At 34.2% G+C, this 18616-nt stretch overlaps 1 protein-coding gene across 1 annotated transcript; it reads right to left on the reverse strand.

Annotated features, from left to right (window-relative positions):
* Window positions 1–750: 750 nt before the first annotated feature.
* On the reverse strand, window positions 751–12921 carry LOC123551140 (uncharacterized). Its single transcript, XM_045339858.2, has 5 exons — window positions 12833–12921; window positions 7748–7873; window positions 3816–3905; window positions 2919–3020; window positions 751–2491 (listed from the first exon to the last, which is right to left on the reverse strand). The coding sequence occupies exons 1-5, from the start codon at window positions 12842–12844 to the stop codon at window positions 2417–2419; spliced, it is 405 nt and encodes a 134-aa protein (XP_045195793.2). The 5' UTR covers window positions 12845–12921; the 3' UTR covers window positions 751–2416.
* Window positions 12922–18616: the final 5695 nt, after the last annotated feature.

The raw sequence follows: 18616 nt of genomic DNA on the forward strand, positions 1-18616 counted from the left end.
TAAAGTTTTTCATTTTGGTTGCCATGGCAACCAGAGTTCTGCATGGAATTCAATTCTTTAAATAATTTTGAAAGGGGGCCACCCAAGGATCATTCCTGTGAAGTTTGGTGTAATTCTGCCCAGTGGTTTTCAAGAAGATTTTTTTAGAAATTGTTGACGCATGACACACTACACACGACGGACATCAAGCGGTCACAATAGCTCACCTTGTCACTTCGTGAAGGTGAGCTAAAAAGGATATACCAAAAACATCTGAAAAAGATGTATTTGTTATTTTGCTAGACCAACTCTATAAATTTTCATAACGAGAATCTATGGGAAAATGCAGGTTTGAATGAAACTTCTTACAGTGGTTTTTCTTTTAGTGAAATGAATAGGTCTATGTGGGTTATTTCTGAGGTATTTGCTGATGATAAATATGATCAGCTAATTTCAATCTAATTTAATGACAGATTTTTTATAAATGTTTGGTCATACATGCATATTAATTTTATTAACCAGTTTTATCAATTTAACACAAATACTGCAATTTATTTTCAATGTGATTTATGTCTTCATATGGCTACATCCAGGCTTTAGTCTATCATGAGTATGTTTCATAGATAAATGGCATTACCTTGCAACTTCATACTTTTCAAGCATGTAGTACTACCTTAAAAGGACATTTTATCAATACATAACCATTTCTGCATCAATGGTTGTTTTGTTTTCGTTTTGAAATCCATGGTATAAGGCATAAAATAAAACCTGTTTACTTACGTTATTTTATTATTAAAATTTACATAAAAAGTTAATAACAATATAAAAGAATAAAATCTCACAAATTATGAACACATAGTACCAGTCTGACTGACTGAACACAATAAGCACCAGTCTAATGTTTAGGTTCCACCCACACAAGTTCTTGTGCCAGTCTAACTGACTGGACACCATAATTAGTACCAAATCTGACTGAATGAACACAATAATAAGCACCAGTCTAATGTTTAGGTTCCAACACAAGTTCTAGTGCCAGTCTAACTGACTGGACACAATAATTTGTACCAAATCTGACTGAATGAACACAATAATAAGCACCAGTCTAATGTTCAGGTTCCACACAAGTTTCTAGTACCAGTCTAACTGACTGGACACAATAAATTAGTACCACTGTATACAACTGGTTTTGAATTTTAGTTTTCATTAATTTTGATTGATATTTTTTTGTAAGAGTGTACATAGTTTTATAAAGTAAAATTACCTGTGGTTCTACGTATTATTTTGATTTACATTTAGATTGAGAGAAAAAATGTGAAAAATCTATGTTTCAAAACTTATGTGAAAACTGAAGCTAAACTCTCTTTCACTGACTAGAAAATTTCACTCCCACCCCCAAAAAATAATAACACCCATTCTCTACACACAATATCTTCTCTCATCTTCAACAGAAAATTGTCTGCATATTTAATAAAAGAGTACAACAGAAAACAAATATTTTCTTTTATGTTTAGATTTTTTTATACACTGAAAAAGTTTTGGAAGGGTACCATAATCTTAACATTTAGTTCAACAACAGAGCTAATTTACATATACTCTACTAGCTACAGTAAAATAATTTTTCCCTGCCAAAAATTTTAAATTGTGTAATATTTCTTTTGTTGAATGGGAACAAAATAGTTTAAATCCTATTCACAGTTATGATAAAAATGTCCCACAACTATGTTTGGTAACTGAGCTATACGGGATGGATGAAAAAGTGAGTAAATGTTAAAATTGTTTAAATCTGGATAAATTAGTGGTTTGGTCGCGTAAAATAATCATATTAAAGATGCATAAAAAACATGAAGAAGAAGGGTATACTATGTAGATAGATAAAATAGATAAAAAGAAAATTTTAAATGTGATGATGAAGGGTATACTATGTAGACAGAAAACAAAGAGAATTTTATGAACATTAGATTTAGAAAGAAGATGAAGGCACGTAAATTATCAATACAAAACTGCACTGTTTGGTACAAAAGTACTGGAAAAGAATTATTAATGCACGACTGACAAACAGATCTGCTGACAAAAAGAGTCGGGTGCAATTTTTAACAAATGAGCTGACTAAAGCTGAGTCAAATTAAACACAGAATATTCACCATCAAAATAAATTTTTGATAATCCTAAAGAAATTGAGAACTCTTCCAGTAATAATACTACACTGTAAGTTCTTGAAAATTTTGAAATCACAACAAAATTCACTCATGTTGCAGAATAAATTAATCGAATATGCATAGTTTCCATTTGCTAATAATTAGACAAAATTTTCAACAATATTGTATTTACTGAAACTTACAGGAAAATACAGCCATCTGATTCCAAACGTGATTTTAAAGATGGATAAAAAGAAATAAAATTATCCAGCACTATATCAAGTAAGACATTTACTGTCAATCTAGGTATACTGAGAGGGTATATATTCTGGTCTTGATACATGTTGATCTGTCTGTCTGTGTACACTGCTGGTCATCTACAAAGACAACAAATTAAAGCTGAAGAGAAATATAGAGTTTATAAACATTTTTCTGTGGTTTAAACAGATTTATTAATAATGAGGTTTACTAATTACAAATACATGACCTGGTTCAAAGTAACGAGTTGTATTGTTGTGAAAAAAGTAAGCATTTTTCCTTTTCCTCTCATATAATCTCCCTTGTACTAAAAACTGATAGATGTGTTAGCTCTACCTGGAAAGTACCTACCAGTGACATAGCTTTTCATCTTTACCTGAAGGTTTAACAACAAGCTCAAGTTTCTATTTTGATTTGCAAACAAAACTTTTACAACATTCTAATAATTTTTTCCTTTAAATGTTTTAAGACATATTTATGTGAGTGTCATTCTGTCAGATGGAACATTATTACCCTTTCGGGGAAGTATATATATACAATACATACTGGTTTCCTGCACTGTGTTGTATTGCGTGAAGCATGAAACCGGTTACAGTGTCGTTGTTCCACTTCCTGAGTATTAGATGGGGGATTGCTTTTGTAATACTTCTGTAAGACAAAATAAAATATTCAAGGCAAAAATGAAAAGGTGTGTAATAAGTAAAACTCAAGCTATCACTGATTGTGATTAATACCCCGAACATACAGCTTTGTCAGAGGACGGTCAGGAAATAAGAAATTTTGTCAACTGACTCTAACATATATGTCATTCTATTCTACACATAAAAAGTGCAAAACAAGTTCAGTTCACAAACTCCCACATGCTGATAATGCCAATGTACACATTTTCTTCATGTCCAAGGATGCATAACTGCCACAGTTTGAATGACCATAAAATGCTATCGTATGATCTACACATCAACGTTTCATGGCTTTCATGCGTATGAAGTTGCATTTGCTTCCACTTAAAACTGCCAGAGTAATTTGTGACACAAACTCCCACATAATTATGTCTGGCTTTGTGAGGTCACCTCACAACACAAAGATGTGTGTGGAGTTTGAAAACATTTCAGAGATTCATGCTTATGTACAAAATGAAATTTTTGCTTTAATGATATGAATGAAATAAAGTTCTTTCAGCACAGATTTAGAACTGAACAACATCAATTGAAATTGCAAACTTCTATCTGCAAATGATATGTAAATGCAGTCAAAATCTAAAACCACAAACATGGACATTATATAAATATGGAAAATTTCATCATCTGAAATTCAAGTGACCAGTTAGAATTCTCCTCAAGTATATATGGTCAGTTCACTTTGCTGAAAAGCCAATGTGGACTTTATCCTTGATGTCACCTTAAAATCCCAAAGCCAGTTTAAAGAAATATCCAAAACTTTTACCTTGCACTGTTTTGTAGTCTGGGACATAAACTGCAGTATAGTGGAGAAAGCTTCATCTAGACTTGTATATACAAATGGCTCTTCCACATCCTGCAACACAATAATTGTTGCCGTAAAAAACTTTGGAAAAGGAAAATTTAAACTGAATACTAAAGCATTAAGCCAATCAAAAATAAAAGTATCTAAAACCTACCGATACTTAAAACCTTGGCGAAAAGACAATGTCTTTATAATATGTATACAAAGACAAAATTATTTATTTCAGCTTGAAAAGCTTACATGTCATAACAAGAGGACCATGATGGTCCTGAATCGCTCACCTCTTCCCACAATACCCAGTTTTGAGTATGACGTCGTTTTTTCTATTATTTGACATAGTGACCTAGTTTTTGAGCTCATGTGACCCAGTTTTGAACTTGACCTAGATATTATCAAGATAAAAATTCTGACCAATTTTCATGAAGATCCATTGAAAAATATGGTCTCTAGGTTATCTATTATTTGACCTATTGACCTAGTTTTCGAAGGTACGGGACCCTGTTTTGAATTTTACCTAGATATCATCAAGGTGAACATTCTCACTAATTTTCATGAAGATTTCATGAAAAATATGGCCTCTAGAGAGGTCACAAGGTTTTTCTATTTTTATACCTACTGGCCTAGTTTTTGACCGCACATGACCCAGTTTCGAAACTGACCTAGATATCATCAAGGTGAACATTCAGATCAATTTTCATGAAGATCCATTGAAAAATATGGCCTCTAGAGAGGTCAAAAGATTTTGATAATTTTAGACCTACTGACCTAGTTTTTGACTGCAGTTGACTCAGTTTCAAACTTGACCTAGATATCATCAAGATGAACATTCAGACCAACTTTCATACAGATCCCATGAAAAGTATGGCCTCTAGAGAGGTCACAAGGTTTTTTATTATTTGACCTACTGACCTAGTTTTTTATGGCACGTGACCCAGTTTCAGACTTGACCTAGATATCATCAAGGTGAACATTCTGACCAATTTTTATGGAGATCCATTCACAAGTATGGCCTCTAGAGAGGTCACAAGGTTATTTTATTTTTAGACCTACTGACCTAGTTTTTGACCGCACATGACCCTGTTTCGAACTTGATCTAGATATCATCAAGATGAACATTCTGACCAATTTTCATACAGATCCAATGAAAAATATGGCCTTTAGAGAGGTCACAAGGTTTTTCTATTATTTGACCTACTGACCTAGTTTTTGATGGCATGTGACCCACTTTCGAACTTGACCTAGATATCATCAAGGTGAACATTCAGATCAATTTTCATGAAGATCCATTGAAAAATATGGCCTCTAGAGAGGTCAAAAGATTTTGATAATTTTAGACCTACTGACCTAGTTTTTGACTGCAGTTGACTCAGTTTCAAACTTGACCTAGATATCATCAAGGTGAACATTCAGATCAATTTTCATGAAGATCCATTGAAAAATATGGCCTCTAGAGAGGTCAAAAGATTTTGATAATTTTAGACCTACTGACCTAGTTTTTGACTGCAGTTGACTCAGTTTCAAACTTGACCTAGATATCATCAAGATGAACATTCAGACCAACTTTCATACAGATCCCATGAAAAGTATGGCCTCTAGAGAGGTCACAAGGTTTTTTATTATTTGACCTACTGACCTAGTTTTTTATGGCACGTGACCCAGTTTCAAACTCGACCTAGATATCATAAAGGTGAACATTCTGACCAATTTTTATGGAGATCCATTCACAAGTATGGCCTCTAGAGAGGTCACAAGGTTATTTTATTTTTAGACCTACTGACCTAGTTTTTGACCGCACATGACCCTGTTTCAAACTTGATCTAGATATCATCAAGATGAACATTCTGACCAATTTTCATACAGATCCAATGAAAAATATGGCCTTTAGAGAGGTCACAAGGTTTTTCTATTATTTGACCTACTGACCTAGTTTTTGATGGCATGTGACCCACTTTCGAACTTCACCTAGATATCATCAAGGTGAACGTTCTGACCAATTTTCATGAAGATGTCATGAAATATATGGCCTCTAGAGAGGTCACAATGTTTTTCTATTTTTAGACCTACTGACCTAGTTTTTGACAGCACGTGACCCAGTTTTGAACTTGACCTAGATATCATCAAGATGAACATTCAGACCAACTTTCATACAGATCCCATGAAAAATATGGCCTTTAGAGAGGTCACAAGGTTTTTCTATTATTTGACCTACTGACCTAGTTTTTGATGGCACATGACCCACTTTCGAACTTGACCTAGATATCATCAAGGTGAACGTTCTGACCAATTTTCATGAAGGTGTCGTGAAACATATGGCCTCTAGAGAGGTCACAAGGTTTTTCTATTTTTAGACCTACTGACCTAGTTTTTGACAGCACGTGACCCAGTTTCGAACTTGACCTAGATATCATCAAGATGAACATTCAGACCAATTTTCATACAGATCCAATGAAAAATATGGCCTTTAGAGAGGTCACAAGGTTTTTCTATTATTTGACCTACTGACCTAGTTTTTGATGGCACGTGACCCACTTTCGAACTTGACCTAGATATCATCAAGGTGAACGTTCTGACCGATTTTCATGAAGATCTTTTGAAATATATGGCCTCTAGAGAGGTCACAAGGTTTTTCTATTTTTAGACCTACTGACCTAGTTTTTGATGGCACGTGACCCAATTTCGAACTTGATCTAGATATCATCAAGATGAACATTCTGATTAATTTTCATGAAGATCCCATGAAAAATGTGACATCTAGAGTGGTCACAAGGTTTTTCTATTTTTAGACCTACTGACCTAGTTTTTGACCACACGTGACCCAGTTTCGAACCTGACCTAGATATCATCAAGATGAACATTCTGATTAACTTTCATGAAGATCCCATGAAAAATGTGACCTCTAGAGTGGTCACAAGGTTTTTCTATTTTTAGACCTACTGACCTAGTTTTTGACCGCACGTGACCCAGTTTCGAACTTGACCTAGATATCATCAAGATGAACATTCTGACCAATTTTCATAAAGATCCCATGAAAAATGTGACCTCTAGAGTGGTCACAAGCAAAAGTTTACGGACGCACGCACGGACACTGCACGATCACAAAAGCTCACCTTGTCACTTTGTGACAGGTGAGCTAAAAAGAATACTATATTCTGTGTCTTTCCACACTGGAATAAAGCGGTTAAAGAAAATTGTTAAATGCTTGACAGAGCCTCGCTTTTTATCATTTTATTAAACGCGAAAAGACACTCATGTAATACCTATCTCTATTTCAAATTACATTTAAATTCAAGTTCGAATCAAAATCATTCTGTAATAATCGAGCTAAGAGTGAACATGCATGAAATTTTAACCTGAAATTCAAAGCAAAAAGGGGGCATAACTCATGAAATAACCTACCAGGAGTTATGGACTTTGTGTCATATGATCATGATGCCAGTGATGATACATGACAACTGTTTAAGTTTAAATCAAATTTATTTATTTAATAAATAGAATGAAAGTGCATCAAAACTTTAACTTGCAATTTAAGTAAAAAGTGGCCAGCATAATTCTTGAAATAATGATGCTAGAGTTGTGACACTGATGCAGACACATGGTTGATTCATCAAATAGCTCTTAGTCTTACTATTCTTTTATTAGACAAGCTAAAAGGGGACTTAATTTACAAAATACTGGTGCCTGTTGATTCATGGACCTTATGCTACATGATGTAGATAATAATGTGGATTAATCAAGCGTTATAGGTATACATGATATAAAAAATGTCATAACAGTTACACGTTACAGTCAATACTGGTAAACCTGAAACACACTTTTCTGGTCATGATATTATCTTATAGCAAAAATAATTCATATCCCTTAACCAATTTCACACTTCTGGAAATTTTGTTTACCTGAACAGGCATGCAAGGAGGTTTCTGTTTTGGCCATTCTACATTCCTGCTACGAGCCCTTTCATATGTTCTCTGAGCCACTACAGTTGTTCTGTGTAATGTATTGTAGGACCAACCATCTATTGGCTGCAAGGGAGACAAAATGTAACAATTAGACTTACTGGTATATTGTATGTAACTGCAATAAGCACTGTAGTATTCCAGTATTGTGTCTGTGTCTATCAAATATAAATACTGGCCACCGATGCATGATTCCGCCAAATATATGTTTTGTAAGTAAAAACCTCTCAAAACACATTAATATTTATTGATTAATCTACCACAAACTTGTTGACAGATAATTTACACAACATTTTTGGAAAATGCAGTTGCAATTGTGGTGAAAATTTAATTTAATAGTGTAAGCAAAAGTTTAACATGACAAATGAGGAGAAATTCTTTTTTGCAAGGTATGTCTAGAATCGGCAACTTAGAAAAAAAATCTTGAAAATTAAATACTCTAAATTTCAATATAAAATTTAAATTTGTTTTTCATTTGAATACCTTTCATAAATTTGAAAATAAAGATTTAAACTAAATAAATATAATTAAATGTTAAAAACTGACAATTTACTTAGTTTGTCGATACATTTATGCCAGTTTTGACAATTTAAACTCAACCCACCCACATTTAAACACAATCCACACATGTGCCGGGCCCCTTTGATTGACATATGAAGGCCACACACAGACAAGAGCTGTCACAGGAGACAGCATGCTAGACTATTTCGATGCTGGATAGTGAAACTGGCACATATGAGGAAGGGCTGTCACTGGAGTATTTAATGACTCCAGTGCAGATTTCTATCTTAGACAATAGCTTGAGTCTGTGTCAAAAGTATCAAGTAATTAGTGAGATAAAAATAAGTGAATAAAAACATTAAATAAGTATAAAAGAGACACAGTGAAAAAGAATCAAAATTAAACTGGAATTCTAAGCAAAAAGGGGCATAATTCATGAAATATTGGTGCAAGAGTGATGGCCCTTGAGTCAAATAATGTGGGTGATGATGTGGAACAACTACTGTAAGTTTGAATCAAATCCTCTTTGTAATATAGAGATATAGTGTCTGTGAAAATGCATAAAAATTAATCTTAACTTCTAAGTAAAAAGGGGCATAATTCATGAAAACTTGGTTCCAGAGTTATGTACCTTGTGTCATATGATGTGGGTGAGAATGTGGAACAACTATTTTCAGTTTGAACAAATCCATTTAGTAATAACTGAGAGAGTGAAACTGTGAAAATGCATCAAAACTTCAACCTGAAATTCTAAGTAAAAGGGGGCATAATTCATGACATACTGGTGCAAGAGTTATGATCCTTCTTCATATGATGTGAATGATAATGTGGAAGAACTATTTTATGTTTGAATAAAATCCATGCAGTAATAACTGAGATAGAGTAAAACCGCACCAAAACTTTAACCTTAAATTCTACGTAAAAAGGGGGGATAATTCATGAAATATTTGTGCAAGAGTTTAATATGGACCTTGTGTCACATGATGTGGGGGATGATGTGTAACAACTATTATAAGTTTGAATCAAATCTATCTAGTAATAACTGAGATAGAGTGAAAGTGCATCAAAACTTTAACCTGAAATTTTAAGAAAAAAGGGGGGATAATTCATAAAATATTAGTGCAAGAATTACAGCCCTTGTGCCATATGATGTGGGTGAGGAATATCTATTATAAGTTTGAAACTAATCCATCAAGTAACTACAGAGATAAAGCGAAAGTGCATCAAAACTTAACCAAAGTGTGGATGCAGAAAGACACGGACGCCGGATCAAGTAGGACAGCTCTCCAGACCATACTTTGTATAGTCGAGCTAAAAATGTATGAAGTGACTGTTTACACGGTAGCTGTGCAACTAATTTCTTAAGGACACGGCAATCTTAGCCGGTTGTTCCTTAGCGCCATATCATAATCGTACTCGAGAATCATAGATTCAACAACAACATAGATTGTATACATTGTACTATAATAAATAAATAAATCATGCATCTCAAAATCTTATATTGTGCAGGAGGGATTATATGATATTTTCTTCAAAATTCTTCATACATCAAACAACGAAAATTTATCTAAAATAAATTGCGAAGGCCGTACTTTCAGCAGAAAAATCCTTTTCATGGGTCTCTCCAATGGTCCATTACAATTGCTGCCGTACTAATACTATAGTTTCTAAGGGACACGGCTGCTGTGTGAATAACGAAGTAGGGATACCGCTGCTGTGTCCGTAATATATTATTTGCACGGCAGCTGTGTATTGACCATATTGACATTATAGGATAAATCCTGTCCTCCGGTATTTCCGTAAATAGGGTCAGGGGGACTGGCAAGATTAACCGATATAAAGACCATGTACACTATTAGCGATTATTTTTGCTAGAAGATAAAGATTTAGGAAAGTTTTTACTTTCTCACAATAAAAATACTATTTTACGACCTCGGCAACAAAATCGTAGCAAAAAAAATTTTTAATCTTGAAAATGTGAATAATTTTACACCATCGGTCGAGCCACAAAAGTGGCAGTGTAGAATAAAAGATAAAATTTTAAAAATAAATTGGATAGAATGCACTTTAGCAGTCCCCTGAAGTTTGAGGATATATTTGCTACATCTTAATTACAACAATGTTTTATGATAATCTGCAATACTGGTACTGATGATAAACCCAAACAGAAATTGAGGTTTTTTACCTGTAACTTTTTTATTTCTGCAATTTGTAATCAATGGTTGGTATCAAACTAAAGCTTAACATTTGCTGAAAACTTTACATAATTCAAATTTATATTTAGTTAGCAAACTCACATGAACTGAGGCCCTGAAAGGGGTTAGTAAAATGGGGACGGTACGCAGGTTGACTCATGATAAATTCGAACACTTTAGTCATTTACAAAATTTTCTTTGTAGTATTATATTGAAACTTTCCCAAAAAGCTGCAACAGTCATTCCTGATCAAGTAATAAAAAGTGACCAAATCTCAGGCCTTCATGTGGCGACAGTGAGCATGCGCAAGAAAACACCCTCTTCCCCAGTAATTTTGGATAAATATTTTTTATACAGATAAATGTTAGTCATTTATTTATAGCGAGCATAGCTCGCTAGCACTGAATTGCGCAAAGCGCAATTGCGAGCGCGTAGCTCGCCTTACGGCAATGTGTAGGCGAATATAACAAAGGTGTGCCGAATGGGGCAAAGTGATGTAGCTGAAAAATTTTCCTCTCGTCTGGGCGCCGCCATTTTGTTCTACTTCCGTCAAAGTCGGGAAAATTGTTGTTTTGTTTTTTTTATTTTATATTTGAGTTACAATCTCTATGTTCATTAGGTGTCTTTATTTTTAAAAAAGTTATGTTATGGAAATAATTTCAATTTTGCTTTTATTTACAACGTGCGTGTCCCTAGAGGACAGGTGCTCACAGGAAATGCTTTGTTGGCAGTGAATACAGAACTTCATTTGATTGCTGAATATTATCCATCACTCAAAAATAATGCAAGAAAGATTTCCAGTTGGTAGAAAAAAATATGATTTTCTTTTAAAAGATCAAGCATTGGCCAGAAAATGGGATAAAATGTCATAAATAAGCATAAAGCCATAAGAACGCCACAAACAGGTAATGACGTCACCGTGACACCGGCTTTCCATAAATTTTGCAACGTATGATATTCGCTGTTACAGGTATAATGACACTAAATTTTTGTTTCTTTTCAAGTGAATAGGTTCTCGGAATTGTTTTAAGCAGTGAATAGTTTCTTTGCCGTTTAAGCTACGCTCGCTCAGAGGCTTTGCCTTTTTCATATTACAGAATATTACCAATTTTGTTTTTATTTACACCAGTTGGTGTTGTAAATGGAAACTATTAGATGGTGTATTCAATTTTATAAATAACCGATTGCAATCAAATATTTCCAAGGTGGTCGACTTTATCATCTGTCCGGGTTTATCGTCAGTACCAGTACTTATATTAATTTTTTTATTCATTTTCTTTGTTTAAACCTTGAAAAAAGGATTTATATAATCTTAAGCATAATGGCCGATACCCCTCTCACCGTAAAACCGGGAACGGGTGTTTATTGGTGGCTAATACCGAAAAACGGGATATATCCTATAATGTCAATATCAAGAATATAGCCTCGGCTAAAAATGTAGCCTGTTTGCACCTATTTTCGCGGTACTAAGGGATTAAATGAATAAAGGAAAGAAAAAGCAATATTATGTGCTATTATTTCCTATTAACTTCGTAAACCTTTTCTTTTCCACTATTATTTCAAGCAGAAAATCATTTTTCTAGTCCTTGTTTACTTTTAAACCCATCATGTTTCCGGTGCATGTGACCTTCACTTTCGCCAGGGGAGTTAGTTCTAATTTCGCGGTACGGCATCCGACTTGATACAGCGCTTCCTGTGAAAGTGTAAAATGTATAGGACCCCTAAATTTTCAAAATGAATTTCGTGAGAAAGACATTAACAATTACTGCAATGTAAAATTAACACATTGGAAGGGTAATTCCGTCAAATAGTTGGACAACACACAATTCATTACCAACTTAACTGAGTCAAATGATCGACGAGGGCATTTGAAAATAATTGACCTACGTTTGCAAAAATAGGGTGTGAAACGTAATCAGCTTCCAAAGTAGGTCAAATTTGTTTACTGTAGAGAGTGCTGCATATTGTTGTTCTCGCAAAAATCAAATACCGCGAGACCAGATGTAACGCGAAAATAGCAGCAAATGGAATAAGCCTAGGGCTAAAGCATAAAATTTGCAGAAAATGCCCATTTCCATATTTTATCTACTCTGTGGAAAAACATGTAACAGGATTCAAAAATCCATTCGTCTGCTTGTATAAACATGTTTTTGATCCTGATATCAAAACTACCCAAAAAGTTCTGATCGAAGTCATTCCTGACTATCGCGAAAACCGATGATTTTCACAGAATTTTGATAAAAACAGGATTTAGAAGTAACTCTTACTCAAATATTTATTGATACAATTACAAAAATATCAACTGCGTTATGAAAATAATTCATATTACCCGTGTGGCCATCTGTATCGATAATTTATATTGAAACCTTCGTTTCTGGTTGTTTTGAAAAAGCCGGAAACAAAACTTTTAAAATTGCGCATGCGTATTCGGTGTCTAAAACGGTTTAGGTCAGACTCTGCTATTGATTTTCCCATGGGAAACTCTGACTCTCTAGGACCATGATTGACCCATTAGTTGTAATTTCCCCTGTCAAATAGCGTTTCAACCAAAAATAAAAATGGAAGTGTCTAGGGGTACGGATCCGTATCTCTAGAATCTGATTCTAGAGGTACGGATCCGTACCTCTAGACACGCCTGTTAGGGTTTTTCTAGGGGTACGGACCTCCGTTTTTCTAGAGATTCAGGGTCATTTACCTTTCAAATTTTGTTGAAAATGAAATAACAAATAACATTTCATCAGAATTCACCTTAAACTTGGATCTAAATGGTTTACAGATAACAACGTTCATCCAATTTGTTACATTTTCTTTCGGAACGTAAATAACCGAGGAACACCAAATAAATCACGAGGATTCGAAATGGCAGAAGAAAAGATATAAAGATTAAACAAAATAATGTTAAATATGTTGGGAAAAACTATTTTTAATTTATAATTAATCCTTAGTGTATTTATGTTTTTCACACATTTGGTAGCCGTGACGATCGAGATACATGGGACGTTTTCACAAACAGTTTCTATTACTTAATGTCGCTTAATTGATCATTAAACAATCAGTTCCGTGCCGATTATCATTATACCTTGTTAAATAACAAAATAAATTGGTGCTTATTATTATGCCAAATTTATTTATTTATTTATTTTTGCTGAATTTCAAATAGAATTCATTTAAGGGATATATTCATTAATCTAGCTGTTATCAACAGTTTATTTGACAACAAACTAATCGGCACGGAACGGTGTATTCATTTGGAGTTCCTCGGTTATTTAGGTTTTGAAAGAGAAGATAAACAATCGGGTGAACGCTGGTATCTGTAAACCAATTAGAGCCAAGTTTTAAGTGAAGGACTGGTTAAGACTTACTTGTTATTTCATTTTCAACAAAATTTAAGATATAAATAACCCTAAATCTCTAGAAAAAGGAGGTCCGTACCCCTAGAAAAACCCTAACAGGCGTGTCTAGAGGTACGGATCCGTACCTCTAGAATCAGATTCTAGAGGTACGGATCCGTACCCCTAGACACTTCCAATAAAAATAGCTTTTTATATGGGCGTGGCTGATCCATTGCTTTTCTATTTCCATTTAAAGACAACCATCCTCAATTGTCCATAGAATTTAGTGATGAAATTCCCACTATTATTTACCAAAGAGCTATAAAAAAAGGAAAGATCGTGTTTGTATACAAATCCGTTGTAATTTCTATTTTAAGAACTGATAAGACAAAGAGCGGGTGGGCAGACATCGAGCGTCCATGTTTTTGTTTTTTTTGTAAACAGTGATGTTTTTCTAACAGCTTAAAGCAGCATGCCACCAGATCGTTCGACAACAAAAAATATATATATATTCGCGACATAATTTTGAAGCAGTTACCCTAAATGCAGCCTTGTTTTGCCCTGTTTTGACATTTTCTGCTCTGATGTGCATGCAAATTACACATTTAAACTTTTAAATATGTTCACTTATACCTATGATGGCCAGAAAATAGCAATCAGTAGGCTTTAAATATGCAGTTTTTGAACAAAATACACTCAAAACAGTGAAAATGTGATATTTTGGGGTTTTATCCTCATTTTCAACGAAACTACAATAAATTTGTCATTTTCTATCAAATTCTAATCAAAGTAGCCCATTTCCACCATCATCAGGCCAGATTTCAATTTTTACCAATGTCATCTTATAGAAAAACTTTTTTCTTTGACACTGTGCCAGTTTCATTTGAAATGTACAAAAAACCCAAATGCATGAAAGAATACAAGGTTTTAGCTTGATATCAACAGTTTCCAAGTTTTTACGGCATTTTCAGTGCCATAAGACAAAGCGTCAGATTTTGTCAAAAATAGCTGTCGCGACATAATTTTGAAGCAGTTACCCTAAATGCAGCCTTGTTTTGCCCTGTTTTGACATTTTCTGCTCTGATGTGCATGCAAATTACACATTTAAACTGTTAAATATGTTCACTTATACCTCTGATGGCCAGAAAATAGCAATCAGTAGGCTATAAATATGCAGTTTTTGAACAAAATACACTCAAAACAGTGAAAATGTGATATTTTGGGGTTTTATCCTCATTTTCAACGAAATTGCAATAAATTTGTCATTTTCTATCAAATTCTAATCAAAGTAGCCCATTTCCACCATCATCAGGCCAGATTTCAATTTTTACCAATGTCATCTTATAGGTTATAACACACTAAATAGTTGTTGTTCTTTATTCTATATAAAACTGACCTAATTCCAATGACCGCAGCACACAACAGGACCCATTTTAAATTTCTGTAACCTACATTTTCTTGAAGAATATTGTCAGTACTAACTAAAAATCAAAAGAAAAGTGGGGGTCATGTTTGATGCAAAAAAAATAATTTCAGTCAAACACACAAACCGCAAAATCAGCTAAAAAATGAGACCCCAAATTATACTGGTGGTGTATGATCTACGTTTCCATGAATAATTTTGTAATGTTGTTATTTCATTATGAAAATGCTACCTACATGTCAAGCATAGATCTGTCATGTGATTTTAGCAAAACAAATGCAAAGAAAATAAGGAAAATGGCTCTACAGAGCAAAAAAACTGAGGACTATTTGTATCCGCCATTATTTTCTTTGCATTTTTTTTCGCGCCATTTTTCTATTTAGTGTCTGTATGCCTTTAACACCTTTCGTATGCAGGTATATGCTCATTCTACTTTTTTTAGAAACCACTGTCTCCCTACTTTTGAAGTATTTCTCTAATTGTAAAAAGAACGAACAAGCATGAAGTGTCTCCATTGAACAAGATCAAACCACATGTACTGTCTCATATATATTTCAGTCAAGCAAGCATGTTGGTCAAAGACAACCGTATTACTAATAGGGGATTCCCCTCACAGTCTATATAATCCTTGTAGAGTAGTTAATAATGCATGTTTATAAATCTGGACAGAACAGTTTGATTACTACATTACGAGTCTCTAATTGTAAAAAGAACGAACAGGCATAACTTGATTTGAACTAACGTCCAACCTTGTTCATTGCTAAGCTATCATTGAGACACTTGATGCCTGTTCGGTCTTTTTCACATTAGAGAACATGTACGCCCTTTTTCATTTCGCGCTGTAAGAAGAGCGACCTGCTTGACTTGTTCTTTTCTAGTATTAGTGACTCTTGATGTGATTTGTACGAACGTTCGGACTTAATCAATGCTATCATTGAGACATTTGATGCCTGTCCGTTCTTTTTAACTTTATCAAACTTCCTATTCTTAACTACTTAACAACATCTGTGTCGTTGCTTGACTTGTCGTTTTCAATTATTTGAGACTCTTGATGTGACTTGTACCAACGTTCGATCTTGGTCAAAGCTATCATTGAGACAACTGATACGTGTTCGTTTTTTCTACATTAGAGTAGAAGTCACCCCATGAAGCTGTGGCATCTCAAGGGTGACCTGCTTGACTTGTCGTTTTTCAAGTATTAGATACACTTGATGTGACTTGTACGAACGTTCGACCTTGGTTAATGCTTTATGCTTGAGACATTTCATACGACGTTAGGTTTTTTTCTACATTAGAGTACAGGGTCATCCTATGAAGCTGTGGCAAGTCAAGGATGACCTGCTTTTCCAAGTAAGTAGAGACTCTAGACTTACTTTGAACGATCAACACGACGTCCGTCCTAGGTGTCAAAGCTACCATTGGGATATTTGATATGACGTTAGGTTTTCAACTATATGAGACACTTGATGTGACTTGTACGAACGTTGGACCTTGGTTAATGCTTTATGCTTGAGACATTTCATACGACGTTAGGTTTTTTTCTACATTAGAGAATCAGGGTCACCCCATGAAGCTGTGGCATCTCAAGGGTGACCTGCTTGACTTGTCTTTTCTCAAGTATTAGAGACACTAGACTTGATTTCAACGAACGTTCGACCTTATTCAGTGCATGAATAATCTCGATTGAACATGATCGGACGTTGCGTTCCATAGTCCATGTTTGTTATCAATGAAGGCAACACGCATCTTTTATACCTGTTTTTCAATTCAATTTATTCAAAAGTTATTTTTTGTCTATGTTGCAGCTGTCTTTGTTTGCAAAATGAACGAACACTCGTAATAGTACACCCCCATTTTATAGGGCGGGGGTCTTTTTCCAGTCCATTTCTCATCTTTTCACGCACAAAAATATCTTTTCAACAACCTATTGTCATAGAAAAATCATTCATCTCAGTTCACATTTTATTTAAAACTCATTTTGGTAAGCATTATGGAAGATTCAAGTCTCACCAAAAATAAAAAGAAGATCCTGGAAAAATCCAGAATAACCCAGTCTTTGAAATGATGTAAACACTACATATTATTTATACGAATGAATGCTGCCATAAGTCCTGCAAAAACACCATTTATTAAAAAAAAAAAAAGCTACGGCTGCATTTCGGTAATGGAAATTTCCCGCAGGTTCACAATTCCAATTTCGTATAAAACATTCTGCGCGAATGTGTTTTATTTATTCTATAAACGTTATCGAAAACTTTGAATGAAACATATTTAGAAGTATCTTGGATAAAAGGACAAAGTATTTCTCACCAGCGTTTCCCGAAAATGAATACTAGATCTACAATACTAGATCTACAAGAGAAAACAATCGGCTCTCGTGAAATATATTACGTAAATATTGTAAGAGTAAAAATAGCATCGGTAACAACAATACAATACAAATTTATTCAAAGTCGGTACATATATATAAACAGGAAAACATTAGCTATATATAGCTATTTACCGACAAACATTACATTGAATTGAAAAAAAAATGTTGTGTAAGTCAGTTACTTACCTCTTAGATCGGTGTTCATGAATTGAAAATACCCGCGCTCGTGCGGTAACACCTCGAGCGCTTTGCGCTCTCGGTGTCACGATTCGCACGAGCGCGGGTATTTTCAATTCATGAACACCTCCTACTCGGTTAGTAACCTACACTTACATATGATCGGGAAATTTTTTTAAAACAATCAGGTTATGGAAAGTGTATTCCGATCATGTCCATCATGTATAGCTTTTATGTCTGTCCTTTTAATTAAAAAGGTTATACCGGCTCATAATTATAAAGTCGGCAGTGTCCTTAAAATTAACTTTATATGAATTACTTTGTATTTAAAAAAGCTGAAAATTTAATTAATTTTACGTCACAAAAATATACAGGTCATGTATTCCAGTAGCCGGATTCTGTTTATCTAATGCTGGCCGTAGTGCACAGTGGCTGTGTATTGCGCCTGACAGGTGGTCATAAAGATAGGCGGAACCGTTGGCTATTTAACTGACATCGTTATGACCAATCAGCTGTCACCAAAAAAAAATTACGTCTTGAAGGCGTTTCCCTGAGTGGTGCATTTAAAAAATATATATGTAACTTAATCACATCTAAATTTGGAATGCATATTTTGCATTTGATTTGAATTTATGTAAATTACTATCAAACTGCAATCTAAATTTCTTTACTTTCAATTTACTTTGCATTTAATTTTTCATGAAATTCTTAAATTTCCTTTGTATTTCAGTTGCTGTAAAATGTTATAAAATTTCTGATATGATTGTAACTTTAGGACAATAATTCGGATGATTTATACGAAGTTAGTGC

This window comes from Mercenaria mercenaria, chromosome 4, assembly GCF_021730395.1.
Source record: "Mercenaria mercenaria strain notata chromosome 4, MADL_Memer_1, whole genome shotgun sequence".
Taxonomy (NCBI): Eukaryota; Metazoa; Mollusca; class Bivalvia; order Venerida; family Veneridae; genus Mercenaria; species Mercenaria mercenaria.